This window comes from Dermacentor silvarum, chromosome 2, assembly GCF_013339745.2.
Source record: "Dermacentor silvarum isolate Dsil-2018 chromosome 2, BIME_Dsil_1.4, whole genome shotgun sequence".
NCBI lineage: Eukaryota > Metazoa > Arthropoda > Arachnida > Ixodida > Ixodidae > Dermacentor > Dermacentor silvarum.
This window is the reverse complement of record NC_051155.1, coordinates 256,803,462-256,822,441: the sequence shown is the minus strand read 5'-3', so window position 1 is coordinate 256,822,441 and position 18,980 is coordinate 256,803,462. Positions and strand designations below refer to the sequence as shown.

Genomic DNA, 18,980 nt, shown 5'->3' with positions numbered 1-18,980 from the left:
AAATGGAAGGTAGACTCAGTAATTCTCATCCCGAAACCAGGCCGCAGCCCAGGGATAGAAAACTTACGGCCCATATCTCTCACATCCTGTCCAGGGAAGTTAGTTGCGCACGTGATCAATGACAGAATCTCTAAGCACATCGAGGACGAGGGGTTGTTCCCCAATAACATGTTCGGCTTAGACCACACCTGTCTACGCAGGACGTCATGCTGCTCATTAGGCACACCGTATTAGAACGGGATACTAGAGACATCAGGGCCATTCTGGGGCTTGATCTCGAAAAAGCCTTTGACAATCTAACCCACCATCACATTCTGGACTCCATCTCACGCCTCAAACTCAGAGAGAAGTTTCACAGCTTTGTTAGCTCCTTCCTTAAATATAGGAAGGCCACCATCAAACTCGGCGATTTCAAATCGGAGCTTTACGAGCTTGGTACCGTTGGCACGCCACAGGAGTCGGTTGTTTCACCACTTCTTTTCAATATTGCCATGTGAGAGCTCGCGACCGAGCTAGAACATATAGGCGGTATCCGAAGCGCCATTTACGCTAACGACATGACCGTCTGGTGCACTGGAGGTTCGGACGGCCAAGTCGAACGATCTCTACAGGAGTCAGTCGACTGCGTTGTTAGTCACATAAAGAAAATGGGACTCAAACTCTCGAGGTCAAAATCTGAACTTCTCCTGTACCGCCCAACAAAAAGGGGTCCAAAAGCGGAAAATTGGAAGCCCTTAGACGAGATCAATATCAGAATACACACGGCAACTGGGCAAACGATCCCAAGAGTTGACTCTATCCGGGTTTTAGGCATGATTATCGAGGCCAACGGGCACAACGGTCGCACAATCAACAGACTAACCTCGCACGCGGAGGGAGTAATTAGACTAATCTCCAGGGTGTCCAACAATAGAGGAGGGCTCAAAGAAGACAACCTTCTCAGGATATACCACGCGTTCCTAATGAGTCATGTAAACTACGCTGCACCTATGCACAAATGGCAAGTTCACGAGAGAACCAAACTAAACACGCTCATTCGCAAGAGTATAAAGAGGGACCTGGGCCTCCCGATGCGTACTAACACCGAGAGCCTCATGAGTCAAGGTGTTCACAACACCCAAGAGGAAGTCATTGAAGCGCAGCAGACGGCGCAGCTTGTTAGACTTTCGTCCACCATCGCGGGACGAAAAATCCTTGAAGGCGTCAACATCAATCCCATTTTTGCGATGGAACGCAACACGCAGCTGCCAAATCACACGAGATCTTACATTAAGATTTCTCCACTGCCTAGGAACGTACACCCACAACACAATACAGGCAGAAGGTTGGCTAGGGCCTCTGCACTCCTGGCACACGCACACGCACACGCGTCGGACGCATGTTTCATCGATGCCGCTCAATACGAGCGTTCCGCTAGCAGCACCTCCCGTTTTGCGGCCGTCTCCGTTGACACCAAGGGCCGGGTACTTTCGGCCGCATCAATCATTACCTCGTCGCCCAGTAAGGCAGAACAGCTAGCCCTAGCATTAGGGCTGTTAGATCCAAGCAAAGCGGAAGTCTACACAGACTCGAGATCGGCAGCAAGAGCATTCGCATCTGGGGCCGTCTGTAAGGAAGTCGCCAAGATACTCGAAGGAAAAGTACTTGTTCATCACACCATCACCTGGTTCCCGGCCCATGTAGGGTCGAAAGTAGGGGGGCTTGTCAACGCCAACGAATTGGCCCATGCTCAGGCGCGAGGTCTTGCTTGCCGCGCCGGGCTATCTGGGGCCGGTGCACCGGGCGGGGCCCGCGACGGGTCTGGTCCGATCGTGGCGGAGACAGAACCCCCCCGCTTTAGGGACATACTCTCCACCTTTAACGAAGTCACAAAGCATTATCAACTTGCTCGAAGGGCATTTCCGTTGCCCCACCGAAATCTATCACGGCCTCAATCGGTTACGCTTAGGTTATTACAAACGCACTCGTATCCCAGCCTCTCGATCTATAGTCGTTTCACGGAGGTCTCTCCTTCGTGTCCCGACTGCGGCGGATACAGCGATTTTAACCATATGCTCTGGGAGTGCCCCTCTTCACAGGACCACACGGATCAAGGGATCCCGCAAGACACATTTTATTTACTGATAAAGAGTCATGACTGGTTCGATCAACTCAAGGCAGTCCAGAAGGCCCATGATGAAGCGGTGAGGCTTGGCCTTCCCGTCCCGACGTGGGAGCGGCCCACGGGCCTCCCTCCATGAAAACGAGGGGTGACTACTTCAGGACGTCAATAAAGTTTACTACCTACCTACCTACCTACCTACCTACCTACCTACCTACCTACCTACCTACCTACCAGGATCGGCCCCCTTTGTTGTTCTACGCGTCGTTTTGTCCGCGGACGCGATCCGGCAGAACCTAGCCATATACAGCTTCGCTGTAATAAAGGCGAAACTTTCCGAGTGCTCTAACGATGGCCAGGTCTTTTTTCTGTATCATTAGAGTTGCGTTCCACGTGGGTCAGTGCACGACTGGCGTAAGCAACGACGTACTCGGAGTAGCCGGGTGTGCGCTGCGAAAGGACAGCGCCAAGGCCAATACCGCTGGCATCGGTATGTATACTTCAGTTTGGGGCGGTGATGTTGTAGTGTCGCAGTATAGGCGGAGATGTGAGGAAATGGCGTAAGGTGACGAACGCGGTGTCGCATGCAGGAGACCATGAGGCTAGGTCGTTGGCGCCACATAGAAGTTGGGTCAGAGATGATACAACCGAGACAAGATTACGAACAAAGCGTCTGAAGCAAGAACAGAGGCTGATGAAGCCACTGAGTTTTTAAGCAAAGCTTTATAGGCTCACAAGTGTCAATGGTGGTGGTGGTTGTGGAGGTGGTGTCTCGCTGAAAAGTGGGCCGATCCTAGTGATAGTGCAGAAAGGGTCCAAGCTCAATGGCACATACGCCTGTGGGCTCGGGGACCTGTAACGCGCCCTTGAACTACCCTTGTCACACGTGGGACCCAAAGAGACAATTTCACCAGCCCTTCCACTGTCGAGAAAATGGGGGTAGGCGAAGGTTGTCGTCCGATTCTAGCGTGAGGGCTTCCGAAGTCCAGGCGAAACGTCAGCGAAGAGCCGCGGACCCTGAGTTTAGGGTAAACGAAGCCGAACGCCTGCGACAGTGAGGACTTGCCACAAGCTTCACTTACCCCTATTTTCTCGACAGGGGAAGGGCTCTGAATATTTTTTTTTTAGTGTCTTATGTTTTGCGACCTAAGAGTTCAAGTTTTGATGGATCAAGGAGGATTCCTTGTTGGGATACGTCGTGGCCTAGAATCGTAAGCTTGCGTGCGACGAATTTGCACTTTTTCAGGTTCAATTGCAGGCCTGCGTTGGTCAACCACGTCAACACTTGCCTAAGGCGAAGAAGGTACGTGTTGAAATCAGGGGCGAACACAACGATGTCGGGGGGTAGCCTAAACACGTGATTCATTTTAGGCCGTGCAAGATGTTGTCCATCATTCGTTCAAACGTTGCAGGCACATTGCATAGTCCAAAAGGCATCACGCTAAATTCGTATAAACCGTCTGAATTAATGAATGCGGTTTTATGGCGATCAACTGCTGACATCGGGACCTGCCAGTAGCCCAAGCGCAAATCCAACGAAGAGAACGATTCAGCGCCTGGCAAGCTGTCCAGAGCGACATCATTGCGCGGTGGAGGGTACACGTCTTTTCGTGTTATCTTATTAAGACGGTGATAATCAACGCAGAATCGAATGGAACCACCTTTCTTGCGACGAAAACCACCGGTGATGCCCACGGACTACTTCAAGGTCTAGTGCAAGGAGGATTTTTAAAAAATGGGGTTGATCCCTCTTATATAGGAATCGGTATAGAACACGAAAGTGAAACGTGTCTTCACAGAAGTAGTGTAATGTTTATTGCACATTGATATATAATGTCTATTGGTGTTTTGTGGCTAAAGCTATAGTGCCTAGAAGTATATTCTAGGCACTATACTAAAGCGCCCTTAGGCGTTGATGCACCCACGCTGACGCCTGGTGGCACGTCTCCTCCATCACGACTACCAACGTCGATGACCATGAGCAACCGTCGTGCATATGGAAGCTGCACTACGCTGCACACGCTAGCACAACGCGAAAGACGAAGCACGTAACTGACGCACTAATACAACGCGCAAGACAAAGCACGTAACTGAATCGTCACCGAGTCAAATCAGCGCGTACAGCGCGTCGTAATTGCAGCCTCCGCGATCAACTTCAGAAACATTTTCAGAGCTAATTGCGGAGGCCACGCTCCGCTGTGCTGAGTACGGTGAACGCCACCTAAGTGGCGTTGGTAGTGCTTCTTGATGCCAGCGTCCCTTCGAATGCTGGCATCGAGGCGTCGTAGTGCTGAGACCACCGAAGCGTTCACTGTCGGTGCGCGTTAGTGTCATAATGCAGTACTTCTCTTTTCTGCTCGTAGGCGGCGGCACCGCCCCGAGCAAGAGCGCGGGTACACGGAGGAGTGTTAGATATATAAGGCGCGTCTGTGTAGCTCTCCGCAAATGCGTTTGTGGCGCAATGGGTTAAACGCTCGGCGATCTATCGTCGCGGACCGAGAGGTCGTGGGTTCGATTTCCAAATTTTGCATGTTTGTGGAACTTTTTCTTCTGGTTTCTTTCTTTGTATTATGTTCGTGTATGTTCGTGTGACGTATTTCCGTGACGGAAATACGTCAGTGAAGTCTTGGTGGACCCCGGCATAAAACACTTTCGTGTTAAAAAATGTTGATCCTCCTTGGTCGAGCGACGCTGCGCTGAAGAATGTCGTCGACGTGCTCACTGACGCTCTTTGGCTGAGATGCAGTACGGATGCTGCCGCAATGGCGCGTTGGAACTAGTGTCGATGTGGTGGCTGACGGTCTATGTGCGGCCCAGAGCAAACTGAGCGACGTCAAAATAAGAACAAAACTGGGTAAGCATATGAAGGAGCTGGGAGCGTTGCTCGGAAGTAAGGTCATCGGCAATAAAATGAGTGAATACGTGTTGATTTCGAAGAAGAAGTGGAAAATGCACAAAAGTCAGTGAGCTCTGCATACGAAGCATCTGGCAAGTCGATAATAATCATGTCATCAAGGGGCTGAACACGGCCAAGTGCTTTGCCGCAGAGAACCCTCAATGTGGTAGGTAGGAAGCAGACAACTATGGAGCTGAAGCCGGCTGAAATGTTAAGCGCGGCGAAAGGGACTGAAATATTTTGCGGGTTATTAAGAGTTCCAAAGGTATCAAGAGGACAGAATCTTCGGAGACAGCGCCACAGAAAACGGGAACAACGGCAGTACGGCGGTATTGCGATGTTTACCCGAGGACCGGCTTAGCGGGAAGAGAAGTGGCGCCGGCGCAGGCACATCACACAGAGGCGACAGTTCGACTGCAGCATGCGCACAGATGATGACGGAATTATTTCGCGAGAGAAAACCATCTATAACGTCGTGAGAGCAGGACGGCGGAACCACAAACTCGACAATGTAGAGAACGCCCTGAAGGGCATTGGCGATGCCCTTCAATATGTGTTTCACCTTCTCATTTTCGCGAATAGAAGCATCCACACGTTTAAACACGTCTAAAACCTCTTCAATTTAACTGGCGGATGTTTCACCGGGTTGTTGCGCTCACTCTCTTAACCGCTGCGTGGCGCGCAATTAGCGGACAGCGGGACGACCAAAAACTTGAGCGAAACTGGTTTTGAACACTGACCAGTACTGAAAGTCTGCTTCGTCATTTTTATACCAAAGGTGAGCCACGCCCGGAAGGCAGAAGACAATTTTATTTAACGTGGAGCTATCATCCCGTCGATTGTGCAAGCTCACCCGTTTGTTTGAAGTCGTGGACGTCATGCTCATCCACACCGCTGAACACCGCAGAATCTCTGTGGCGAAGAGCGCCAGAGCAGGCCATGGACATTGTCGTCGACGTCTGCTGGTATAGTGAGGCATGACTGCGGGCGGAGTCCGAGACCGGAGTTCCATGGTGGAGATGTTCTTGAAGACCCAGCACTTCCACCAATTGTAAAGGGCCGGGCGTATGCTCAGCAGGTAGCGAAGTCACGCGACGCGGACAGCTGGAAACGCTCGTGCCAAGCACTGGCGATACGGTTGGCTCATTAGTTGCACTGCAGGCATCGACGATCTGGTTGGCCGTGTCCAAGCGCTCGTTTTCTTCATTACAATATAAACATATTGTCGACAATTACACACCCATCATGTTATAGACTGCTAATTCCATTAACGTTGCCAATTATCTCCAAGGAATGAATGCGCCACCCAATGTTTTAACAGCGGAGCACTTTAAGCTCTTGGTTAGGCCGCGTAGTGCGAACAAAAAACTACGTCTGGCGATGACGTCACCTCGCGTTGCCTGACAACGCCTGGCACAGCTGGTGCGAGGCGTTGCTAGGCGACGCATGTGACGCCATCGCTCTGCGAGGTTACCACCTTCTCCAGGTTACCCTCACCACAACGCGAGGCGCAGCCGACGTATCCGGCCTTTGTAGGCGAGCCCCGCCTGCAGCCGGCGTCGAGATTCGACAAGCTGAATTTCGCTCCAGCCTCGTCCCCCAGAATGGACCGCTTCCGAGACCGACTCTAGGGAAGCCTGTCGCAACCTGGAGCAGGGACGCATTCCGTATCGTGCCTTTAAAATTCTTCACCGATGTGAGTACTAGGGTTACTCGACCCGGCGAACCGTCATCTGGGCCCCAGTACATGCGGGGATCGAGGGAAATGAGGTAGCAGACGCTACCGCCCGCGCGCTTAACTACCGGGCATCACCTCATCCGTCGCATATAGAGGACCAGGATTTCAATTCGGCTATTAATTTGCGGCAAATTTCTATTTTCTGCCAATCTTCTCACGGCCGGTATCCTCCCCCGTGTAAAGGCCTCACGAAGGCAGAGGAGCGCTGGCTCCTGCGCCTCTATACTAACACAGTGCTATGCCCGGCAGTACTTAAGCATTTTAATTCAGCCTTTTCAGGCGAGTGCCCGCACTGTGGGAACGTGTGCAGCGGACACCTACCACATGGTGTGGGCATGCCCCAACAACCCGGCCTACCTCCCCCACCCCCATCCTTCCCGAGAGAGCTGGGAGGCTGCCCTGCTCGGCTGCTCGACCATACAGGACCAACGTGCCCTGGTGGACCGAGCCCGGGCTGCCGCAAAAGCCACAGGGGTCCCGGAATAGGAACCCCTCCTAGACTTTGTACGGGTCGGGCCCTTCTGGCTCGTCCCAAACTCTCTTTTTGTATATAGCAACAATAAATGTTTTGTAGCGTTAGCTACACTGGCCTAGCCAAGCCCGTTTCGCGCGGCACATCAAGAGCCGTGCTGCGCATGCGCAAGGATCAGTGATGTCACACGGCTTGCGCACCGGAGCCACCGGAGGCGGCACCTCTCGCGCACTCCGCCGCCGCCGCGCGCGACTCACCGCCGCCGGTCTGCGCATTCCAGAGGTGTGACGTCGTAGCCGTGGTAGACGCATGGCGCCGGCACGCGCTCGCTGTGCAGTCGCCGTCTGACACTGCGCTGGAGCCGCTGCGCTTCTGACTGGCGTTTGCCAGTGTGGTATAGCCATGGAGAAGGAGAGCGCAAATGCTGCTCAACAGCGCAGAAGAACGGAGAAGCTTGACTCATCGGATCCCGAAGTAGTTGCCTGGCAATTAGCGGTTGAGCGTAGGAGGAATGAACAGAAGAAGGCTAAACGTGCTGCGGAGACACTGGAGCAAAGGGACGAACGTCTAGCAAAGCGGCGTCGCCAGGAGGCTGAGCAACGTGCCCGACCACCCCTGCAGCAACAACAAAACGCCGTCGATGACGTCAAGGCTCGCCGATCGACTGAATATACTGTGAAACTCAGCGAACGCGCCAGTGCGACTCGGACCTTCCAGACGGACTTCGTAAACAATCCGTTTGGATATGTGTGCGACGTGTGCGAAAGACTATGGCACATTAAAGAGTTGACGCTGAACCTTTGCTAACGCTACGTATATCCTGGCATAGCCGAGCTAAGCCACTGCAACTTTTTTTCACTCACTCACTCCGCGTCTTGTCGAGCAAGATGGGCTGTTGGATAGCCGTGATTATGGAAGGCGCGAAAACTGACCCCTCTATAGTCCATAGTGTGTGCCGTGCAGCGCCGTCTAGACGCATGCGCGCTTTATACGAAACTAGGAGTTTCAGGATGATACGAAACAGCGAACTCGCTGCGCTCGCTGCACATGCCGCCGGCAGTATCCATCAGCCCATCTTGCTCGACGTGACGCGGATGCGGTCAATTCTGGGCGACGAGGCCGGCGCGAAATGCAGCATGTCGCATCTCGACGCCTGCTGCTGCCGAGGCACGCCTACGAACACCGGATATGTCGGCCACGCCTCACGCCGGACTATAGAGTGCTGTCCCCGTGCCGAGAGCGCTCGCGCGTCAACGATACGTCGGACTATAAAGTGGCCTTTAGAACCCGAGCATCGTCCCGATACTCGGGGTCGGCTGAATTTGGCGAAGAGCCAGCCAAGCCAAACCAAGTTAAGCAAAGTTAAAGCTAAGAACCAGCCAAGCCCAACCAAGTTAAACAAAGGAAAGCAAAGTTAAAGCTAGGGAAGGGCCAACTGTTTGCCCAGTCTTCGCACCACTTAGTGTGAAGCTGCCCCTAATTTTTTAACGCGATAGCGTTTAGGGCTCCATGTCGCAGAAAATCCGGCATTAACGTCGGCGTCGGCATTGGCGCCCGAGGCCGAGAAAATCATCCCCAACCCCGTTTAGGTATGCCACACCATTCTATCATTAATGTTGCTCATACCTTGTCTTGCATTCTTGGCAAAGCTATTCCTCGCAATTTTTAGAATGACAATCCACAAACAAATGTCATAAAACAAAACACCCACAGCCGCATGCCTTTCATGTTAAATATTCTCAGACTGAAATATTAAAAGTGCGAAACAAATACGGAAACCTGAAAATGATGTAATTTCTTTGGCGCGGTTGTGCACATCTCGGAGATCGGCCCATGCAAGAGGCCGCGTTTCCACCAGGAAGCTCGCCTACGTGCATAGCGTTGGCCGCCAGTGTTTGCCAGTACATACGCTTGCATAAGCTGCAGTCACCGGGAACCATGAGTAGCAGTCAGGGATCGTTGAATGCTATCGCGTTCCACTCTTAAAAGTGAAGCTTAAGCGTCCTCCCAATTTGTTATATTTTTTTTTGTACTTCTCTTTGGTGCTCCATCAAAAACATTTTATCAGACTGAGAACTGTTTACTGTGATGCTTTATGATTACAGTCTCAGCTTACCCTCTATAACGATTGGAATCAAGCGCTGAAACATTAACCTCATGCAGTGCATTGACAAATGAACACATGATCACACGTCGCAGTGCATCCCGAACTCAACATGCATTTTTTTTTGCGTGGAGGACCGCATTGGCCATGACAACAGGACGCTTCCAAACATCGTGTGTTCAAAATAATTTAAGCGCGTTCAATTTACTGCATTTTAAGGAGAAAAAATTCAGCGCTATCTCCCAGGATAAAACCAGAACGAGACGAGACAAGCACTGGTACTGACTAAGAACTGCGACTTACGGCAGCGCATCAGCACTCAGATGACGGCGGTTTTCACGGCTAGTGACCCTTCACAGCATGGTGTCAAATCCTATATATTATAGCCAGAGAAAACGCGAGAGAATCACGGCGGATATCTCTAGCCCTACATATTTCCCCATTCATAGGAGCTATAGATCCCGCATAAGTTCAGCGGGAAGCCACAGACAGAGATGAACCTCAAGCCGAATTGCCTTAAGTCGGCCTAATAAGGAAAGACAGAGTCCTTTCCAAGAAAGATTACCTGGTGTCCATTTCTGGCAGCGGTAGCAATTTCGCGGTGTCTGCTGCATGCTCAATTACGCCGGTAGCCGATGATCATCGTTCTTGCATGCGACGCTCGAAACGCGAGAGTGTAGCCAGTCATTTGCCAAGGTGAATGGTTAGGCGAAGTCATCGATCAAGCCTTGTGCAATGCACAGGTTGTTTTCGCTTGTTTCTGGTGGACGCTCTTGGTGCTAAGGGGTCGTTTATATCGTAAGCGACTGGCACCAGGCGCCGAATTTCGCTGCACACTGTTTCCTTGCTGTCGTGTATATTTTTTAGGTTTTGTTTCCTTCAAGGATAGGGGGGAGGGAGTGGAATTTGATGCCTGGCTGATGTGACGGCCAAAAAATATTGAAAGGCTCTTATTTGTTTGCTCTTTTTCTGGAGCTGATGTTGCTATCTTCAAACTTTGGTTTCGACAAAAAGAAATGATCGTTGGGAATCAGGTGCCCAACTGAACTTAATTAGACACACGCTAAACTCGAGAATACAGAGCGCAATGTGCAGTACCTAAGTAAAGAATGATAATGGCCAAGCAAAGGTGTCAGTCCTCTCCGCCGCCCCTGCCGGGCGCTTGGATGACGCGGTCCTCTCAGACAGCACTGCCTTGTTGCATAACTTGTTCAAGCATGTTACCAGCGCTAAATCAAACGAGGCAGAAAGAAAAGACAGCGACAATGTGATACCGCAATCACGTCGCTACAACTAACGCTTCTATAACACTTAACTACTCCAAGCAGAAACCAAGCATTTTTACTGCGGATGCATAACACACTATCCATTACTATATGATACGCTAGGTCTTTCAGTCGCGAACCCAATCGGTGCTAATGAAGTTATTACCTCGTTTGTTGATGCAAAATGCTTTGAATTCCAGGGTTGACGCCCAGCCTTGTTGGAATGGCATAGCAAAAGGCATAAAGCGCTTGAAAAAGAGGACGAATAAGGAAGGTTGCGACGTACTTTGGCGCAGAGTAAACAACGCCAGGAAAAATGCTGACTGAAAAAACTTTATTTCGGTCTCCTTCTTTTGCCTCGGCTTTTTACTTTGCGTCAAGGTACGTCGGATTAGCTATGTATCAACTAGACCCCGCACATCCGAAGGAAGATAGCGTTCATGTTGTGTCCGTGTGACTCCTTCCTCGTTTCTTTAAGCGCCTTATAGACCCCTGGCGCGGAGTAGTTTGCTCTAGAGAAACGCTTGCAGCCTCTTTACCTAAAGTCCCTATATAGTAAAAGTACCGCCATCAACTCTTTCTTCCGCCGTCTCCTCTCCTAAAGCGCTTGTTTCTTTTTTTTTTTTCTTTACTTTTTTCTTGCGAAAGCAAGTCGACGGTGGCGCCCCTAGAAAGTCCTCGTTGAAGCTTTCAGGCCGGGTGGCTTTCAACATGGCTCTGAGGCGGAAAAAAAATATAAAGAAGTGAAAGCGCGCGCGCTATCACCGTCCAATCGGAGATACAGGAGAGAGAGAAGCAGCGTTGATCACAGGATGGCGGTACTTTTCCTATATAGGGATTTTATTTTACCGTGTTATAGTGAACTAGAATATCTTCTAGTGGCGCGACCGCCTCCGCTGGAGAGGGCCTCGAGGGGAAGAAAGATGCGGCGGCGCTGTAGTCGGCCGCACTTGAAAGTGCGTCAGCTTTCGGGTCGTCGCGCTGTTAGGACAACCACTTCGTCCGGCGTTTTCGGCGGGTGAAGTTTACCGCCACGAAGTAATGCACGACTAGCAAAGGACAAATGTTTTTGCTTTTGGTTTTTATACTTTGCAGCTTCGTTATGCATATGGAAAAATTCAAATACTGTCGCTTGTGCGTGTTGTAGTTGCGGAATCGTCTGGTATATAGAGACATAGCCGCAATACTTCAGATTTCGCAGTGGTATTCGTTGCAGTTTGCCTGGCTCATTATCGACACTGTTTTTTATACGAACGTGCAAAGCGTAAAAAGAGTATTTGCGAACGCTTACCGCGATTTTCGAGAGCGGCTGAGCTGGATAGTCGACTGCAATATGCAGGGTGTCCAAACTATCATGCACCAAGATTTAAAAAGATGCAGATACCACGTATCCGGCAGAACCAATGCAATGTTGTTTGCCGTCGCCTGGAGATACCCAGATTATTTTTGCATTCTGCCTAATTACATCATCATCATCAGCAGCAGCAGCAGCAGCAGCCTATATTTAAGTCCACTGCAGGACAAAGGCCTCTCCCTGCGATCTCCAATTACCCCTGTCTTGCGCTAGCGTATTCCAACTTGCACCCGCAAATTTCCTAACTTCATCATCCCACCTGGTTTTCTGCCGTCGTCGACTGCGCTTCCCTTCTCTTGGTATCCATTCTGTAACCCTAATGGTCCACCGGTTATCCATCCTACGCATTACATGGCCTGCCCAGCTTCATTTCTTCCGCTTAATGTCAACTAGAATATCGGCTATCCCCGTTTGTTCTTTGATCCACACCGCTCTCTTCCTGTCTCTTTACGTTACTCCTAAGATTTTTCGTTCCATCGCTCATTGTGCGGTCCTTAACTTGTTCTCGAGCTTCTTTGTTAACCTCCAAGTTCCTGTCCCATATGTTAGCACCGGTAGAATGCAATGATTGTTCACGTTTCTTTTCAACGACAGTGGTAAGCTCCCAGTCAGTATTTGGCAATGCCTGCCGTATGCACTCCAACCCAATTTTATTCTTCAGTAAATTTCTTTCTCATGATCAGGGTCCCCTGTGAGTAACTGACCTACATAAACGTACTCCTTTACAGACTCTAGAGGCTGACTGGCGATCCTGAATTCTTGTTCCCTTGCGAGGCTATTGAACATTATCTTTGTCTTCTGCAGATTCATCTTCAACCCAATTCTTACACTTTCTCGATTAAGGTCCTCAATCATTTGTTGTAATTCGATTAATTAAGACTAATTACATAATTAGTCTTAATTAATCAACTTCTCAAGTATTACAATCACATGAAAAGTGTCAATGAGAAAATTGAAGAGCATCATGAAAAACTCCCGAGACAGGTTTCTGTTGCTCAATACGTGCTACATAAAAGTGTTTTTTCGAGCGTGATAGAAGCCCGCGAATACACGCGAAATTGCCGCGCGACTGGCCGCTCGAGGCACTTTGCGCGTATTTGCTGGTAGAGTTATGAACAATTAATAAACATCAAAGTTGTGATATAGCACACTAATGCACTTTTATTTACACAATATGCTCGCTTTTCAGTCGACCATTGTCCAACGGCTTGGTATAATTACCCTCATAATTGCGACAAAGCTTCAAGTGTCGGTGCGACTTTCTCTGCACTGCATCACGAGAATTGCTTAATAATAATAGTATATGGGGTGCCAAAACGACCATCTGATTATGAGACACGCCGTAGAAGGGGACTCCGGATTATATTGCACCACTTGGGGTTCTTTGACGTGCACCAAAACCCAAGTACACGGGTGTTTTCTGCATTTCGCCCCCATCGAAATGCGGCCGCCGTGGCCGGCATTCGATCCCGCGACCTCGTGTTCAACAGCCCAACACCCTAACCACTGTGGAACCACGGTGGGTGAGACTTGTTTACCCTTTAATATAAAAGTGGAGCAAGCGTTAGGAGCAAGCGTTGAGGTCCCCCTCGGAATTGTAACTTCAGTTTCATTAATCATGGACATAATGCCTCAAGATAAAGTGCGGCTCGAAGTGCAGCGCCCAAACAGCTCAATCAGGATCCAGCGGCTTGTCAAGCCTGTGGAGATTTCGCTGCCAAACAAGCCTTTGGTTCAACAAGGCTGATTCTTGGCCTAGTTGGTACGGTTTCCTCATATTGGCAAAGCCTTTAGCGCAATTCAAAAAAGGCAGGGACGTCACAGAGACACAAGACAGCGCTATCCTATGTCTCTGTCACGTCCCTGTCTATTTTGAATTGCGCTGAAGGCTTTGCCAATATGAAGAAGCCTTTGGTGTTCATCTTGCGGAGCCTTAAAAAGCGGTAACTTGAGCTCCTGGGCTGTTCTTGCATAGCCAATTGCGCAGCCTGGCGCGTAACAGTGGTTTAACCGCCGCTTGGGCGGCATCATAAACACTGACGCAGAAAAAGGCGCGAAAGAAGCGACGTTCCGCGACGACGACATTGAAAAACAACGTGCAGACGCAGAAGCGGCGCACACTCGCTTCAAGTGCGGGCGACGACCGCGCCGCCGCTACTTTCTTCCAAAGCGGGTACGCGACGCGCAATAGGATGCGCCTCCGCTCGATCCACTGTAAAACATTCTAGTACACTGTAACCGTGTCACACGTTGCCTCAAGCGAAAGCGAAACCATTACCGCTTTTACCATGCTACCGCGCGATCAGCTATCGGAAATGCAGGTGCGTGATCACTGTGCTCCACTACTATGTTCCATTCATGCTGCAAAATGTGGAGCGGTAAAGGAAATATCTGTGCAGCAGCTGGCTGCACAAACACTTACTGGCATAATAATGTTGGATAGAATCTGTGCGGTCAAGTTCACGGACACAAGAATTACCTCTGTGGCCGGCCCTTCACGCTGCATGGCTTCCCGCGGGGATCAAGAAATGCTCTCATCCGCCAGCGTTGGATGGCTAACCTCCAAAGAAATTAGGATTTAAAAGTGGGCGTTTTCGTTTAGCATATTCTGAGGTGAAAGGCGTGCAGACGACGACACCCATAAGATGTGTGCGTATCTCTCTTATGTGTGTCGTCGTCTACGCGCCTTCACCTCAGAATACTCCAAAGAAAGGACTTCAACCCCAGAATGTCGGCAAGAGGGAGTGGCGCCGCTTCCTGGCATAGCAAGTTTCTTGCCCGTTATATTGACACTTTCATGCCAGCTCACACGCAAACTTACGCCCACGCTATTGCTCGCGTGTCAAAATAACTGAATGAAATGTGACATTGCACGAATGCTGTAAACTGAACGTTTCGTTCTGAACGAACGTCAACCTAGAAGGGCAGCTAAGGCCGCTGGACTACTGGACGGAGAGGACCACCCATATCTGAGCGGAGAACCTACCTTCGCTCGCGTGCTGCTCTGTATAAAGCTTTTAAGCATAAAATGTGTTTATCTCCCGTTGTCGGCGACCTTCAAGTGACCTTGAGCCAAAAGCTTGAGCCAAAAGCCAAGTGACCTTGAGCAAGAACAAAACAGGATCATCCTGGCGACCAGTCAAAAGTTAAGAAAATGCGGCCTATGGACCCCAACCCTTTGTACAGGACCGCATTACCTGCGCTAGTTATTTCCCAAACAAGTTACAAAAAATACTGCTTCCGAGCTCTTCCTAATTTTTATTCACAATATCACTCAAGCTGTAACTTCTAGTTCGCTGAAGCTTTATTTGTTATTTCCTATAGCGTCGTTCAAAAGGCAGATACAGGGGACGTAAGGTCGCACATTTGCAGCCGACTACTTCGACGCGACAAGAATACAAAGTAGCGATAGACGCTAAGCGCGCTGTGCAAGAAGAAAAGCGGTACCACAGGCAGCAAAAGACGCCATATGGCAGCCATTTCATGGTTACATCTACTCTCGATTACGAGAGAGCCAGCACCCGCCGGGGTGGCTCAGTCAGCTAAGGCATTGCGCTGCTGAGCACGAGATCGCGGGATCGAATCCCGGCCGCGGCGGCCGCATTTCGATGGAGGCGAAATGCAAAAACGCCCGTGTTCTTGCGTTGTAGTGCACGTTAAAGAACCCCAGGTGGTCAAAATTAATCCGGAGCCCTCCACTACGGCGTGCCTCATAATCAGAACTGGTTTTGGCACGTAAAATCCCTGAAAGAAGAAGGGAGAGCCAGCATTTCCCTTTTTACAGCGAAGCTGTTAAGGGCTTCCCTTTCGATCGTCGCGTCCCGCAATAGAAAAAAAAACTCTCATTGGCCGTATGCTTTAGGTGCGAGTGAAAGCGCGCGAGGGCGAGGGACGCTCTCTTTCACGGGGAGCGAACGCACGGCGGAGTGCAAACGCGACTTCACAGTGGAAGGGGAGTGGTGGGCAAAGGAGGGCATCGAGGTACCCTAGACTGTGCGTGTACGTGCCCGACAGGTTCTGTCCGTGGCGGTCCACATGGGCATCAGCTCGGGCAACCTGGCCGAGCTTCTGGCGGATCAGTTCGCGGCTAGACCCCATGCCCTGCAGGCACCACCTCCAGAGGCCGCCTGGTCAATCCCATCCTCCTGCCACCACGCGCGGACTGGGTGGCTGCACAAATGCAAGCACTGTGCAGCGAACCAATCCACATGTACGACTTGAAGGCAGCAGTCGATCAAACCAGGCACGCAGTGCTTCGGGAGCTGACAGAATCACGTTCCAGATGCTGCGCAACTTGGCTGATGCCGAGAAGGAGCGGCTCCTCGAGTGCTTCAACATCATCTGGGACACCGGTGTCCTCCCGGAGAGCTGGCTGGTTGCAGTCGTGACACCAATCCTGAAATCCCGGAAGCCTGCCTTAACCCTATCCTCATACAGGCCGGTGTCCCTTACCTCCGCCGCCTGCAAGGCTATGGAAAGGGTGGCACTTGCACGCCTAGAGTGGATTGCGGCCCAACTCCAGTACTTCCCGGAGCAGCAAACGGGCTTCCGGCGCCAACGCTGCACGGCAGACTCTATCTCCGATGTGGTGGCCACCCTGGAGGATGCCAAGGCCATGGGGGACGTGGCAATGCAGGTGCTTCTGGACGTCGAGAGTGCCTTTGACGGACTTCCTCACGCGGTCATCGAAGCCAGCCTAAACCGTCTCAATTAAAAAATTAAATTATGGGGTTTTACGTGCCAAAACCAGTTCTGATTATGAGGCACGCCGTAGTGAGGGACTCCGGAAATTTGGACCACCTGGGGTTCTTTAACGTGCACCTAAATCTAAGTACACGGGTGTTTTCGCATTTCGCCCCCATCGAAATGCGGCCGCCGTGGCCGGGATTCGATCACGGCGGCCGCATTTCGATGGGGGCGAAATGCGAAAACACCCGTGTACTTAGATTTAGGTGCACGTTAAAGAACCCCAGGTGGTCCATCTCGACCTGAGTGGCTGCCTCAGGTGCTTCATTTCCGTCTTCCTGAACGGTAGAACCTTCCGGGTTCGCGTTGGACAGGAACTTAGCGAGCCCAGGGATATCACTACTGGCGTCCCACAGGGATCGGTGCTTAGCCCTTTCCTGTTCAACATGGCTCTCGCAGGCCTTCCCACATCTCTCCTGGTGGACCCACGGTTCCTGTTCGCTGCTCCATTTATGCCGACGACGTGGCACTCTGGACCCGGGGGCCGAGGAAGCCCATGCCATCCATTCGATGCTCGCTACAACGGGCACTAGACGGGCACTATAGACTTTGGCAGCCGCTGCAGCAACTGTGCACTGCATTCAAACACTGGCATTTCAACGTTTTACAGATTGTCAGCCGGTCGGTGTCTGCGCTTCTGAATTCAAGCTATCCGTATCACCTGAGCTGGCCACGGATACTCTGCCTTCTGGACGTCACTATTTGCGTCGCTGATCTACCGCAAACTGCCGCTAGGAGAAACGTGGCATACAAGAAGAATCTGGGATCGCCGCTCTTCACTTTTTGGCAGCCGCTGCAGCAACTGTGCACTGCATTCACACCCTGGCATTTAATCGTTTTACAGGTTGGAAACTGATTTTTGGGTATCAATATCATTTTTGTATGACCCTTTTTTCCTGCTGCTGCTGCTGCTGCCAAAGAAAGTGCTTGTTTCTGTTGCTTTTGTAATCATCGGCATGAATCCTGAGTTATCAAAGGCACTTAAAGATATGCGCCAAGACCTTAAAAAAATGCGGGCTTCGTTGGAAAGAGAATTCAGGAAGGAAAATTGAGAAATGAAAAACAGCCGAGAATTTTTCGGCAAGGGTTTTGAAGACTTCATCGCTGAAGTGAAGACTATCCGAAAAGAAAATGCCGATATTCGCGTTGAGAATGCCTCTCTCGCATCAGAACTTGACATGCTGAAAAAACGAATGTTTGAAAGCGACCAAAGGATTCTGCAACTAGAACAATACTCTAGGAACAGGAACCTTGAAATCACAGGCATTCCAGTAACTGACACCGAGAGTGTGCCCGAAATTTTAGATAAAATTGGCAAAGCTATAAATGAACCAATTGCAAGGGTGACATGGAAGCGTGTCACCGAGTGCCAACGAGGGAAAAATCGAAATCGAACATCGTGATTCAGTTTGTACACCGTGCAAAGCGAGATGAAGTCTTGAGCAAGGCAAAGAAAGCACGCTTGTCTGGCAAAGACATTGGTTTCGCTCAGTCTTCTGCCGTGTTCATCAACGAACATTTATGCTCAGAACTTTAAAAATCGCTCGGTCTAACCATCGTAATGAAAAAGGAAAATAACTGGCGCTTTGCATGGACGAAGGATGGAACGGTTTTTGCGAGGCAGACAGAATCCTAACGCCCGCTGCGCACAGCGCATGTCAGTGATCTATAGAAGATTAAGTAGGAATTTTATCTGATGGGTCCACTGTCTACGTGACTGTTGTTGTATACGCACGATGGATAGAATTTATCTCACGCCAAGTGAAGTTCGCGTGATGCACGCTGACAATCTAGAAAAATTGACTGTCATTCACCTCAATGCGCAGTCTGCACGAAATAAAGAAGATAATATTCTTGCTCTGATTGCTGAATTTGGTTTTGAGCCTGATGTTTTCATGATGACAGAAACGTGGTATAGGAATGATTCTGGTGTTCTTAGGCCTTAGGCCTTTATCGGCCCCCGGCGGGGAGTGTTCCGTGTTTTATTTCTTTCCTTGACAATTACCTAAGTTGGGTTAACGACAATGGCTTCAAATTGGTTGTGGCAGACGACCTGAATATCGACCTACTAAAAGTTTCTGCGCATGCTAGGGAACTGAGCAGAACCCTCGATATAAATGGTTTTTCAAACGTAATAAATTTATCTACAATAATTTTTAATAACTCATCTACTTTCATTGACCTCTTTGTCACAAACCTTCATGATTCAGGTCTCTTGTCAGCATAGGTCGGCGCACTCACTCATGAGTGCACTCACTCACACTCACTCGCACTCATTTCAAAGGCGTGAGTGCGAGTGCGAGT

At 50.3% G+C, this 18,980-nt stretch overlaps 1 protein-coding gene across 1 annotated transcript; it reads left to right on the top strand.

Moving 5' to 3' along the window:
* The first annotated feature begins 16,026 nt into the window (after nucleotides 1–16,026).
* Nucleotides 16,027–16,644, top strand: LOC119440810 (uncharacterized). The gene has a single exon (XM_037705687.1). It carries the CDS (start codon nucleotides 16,027–16,029, stop codon nucleotides 16,642–16,644), a length of 618 nt encoding a protein of 205 aa, XP_037561615.1.
* Nucleotides 16,645–18,980: the final 2,336 nt, after the last annotated feature.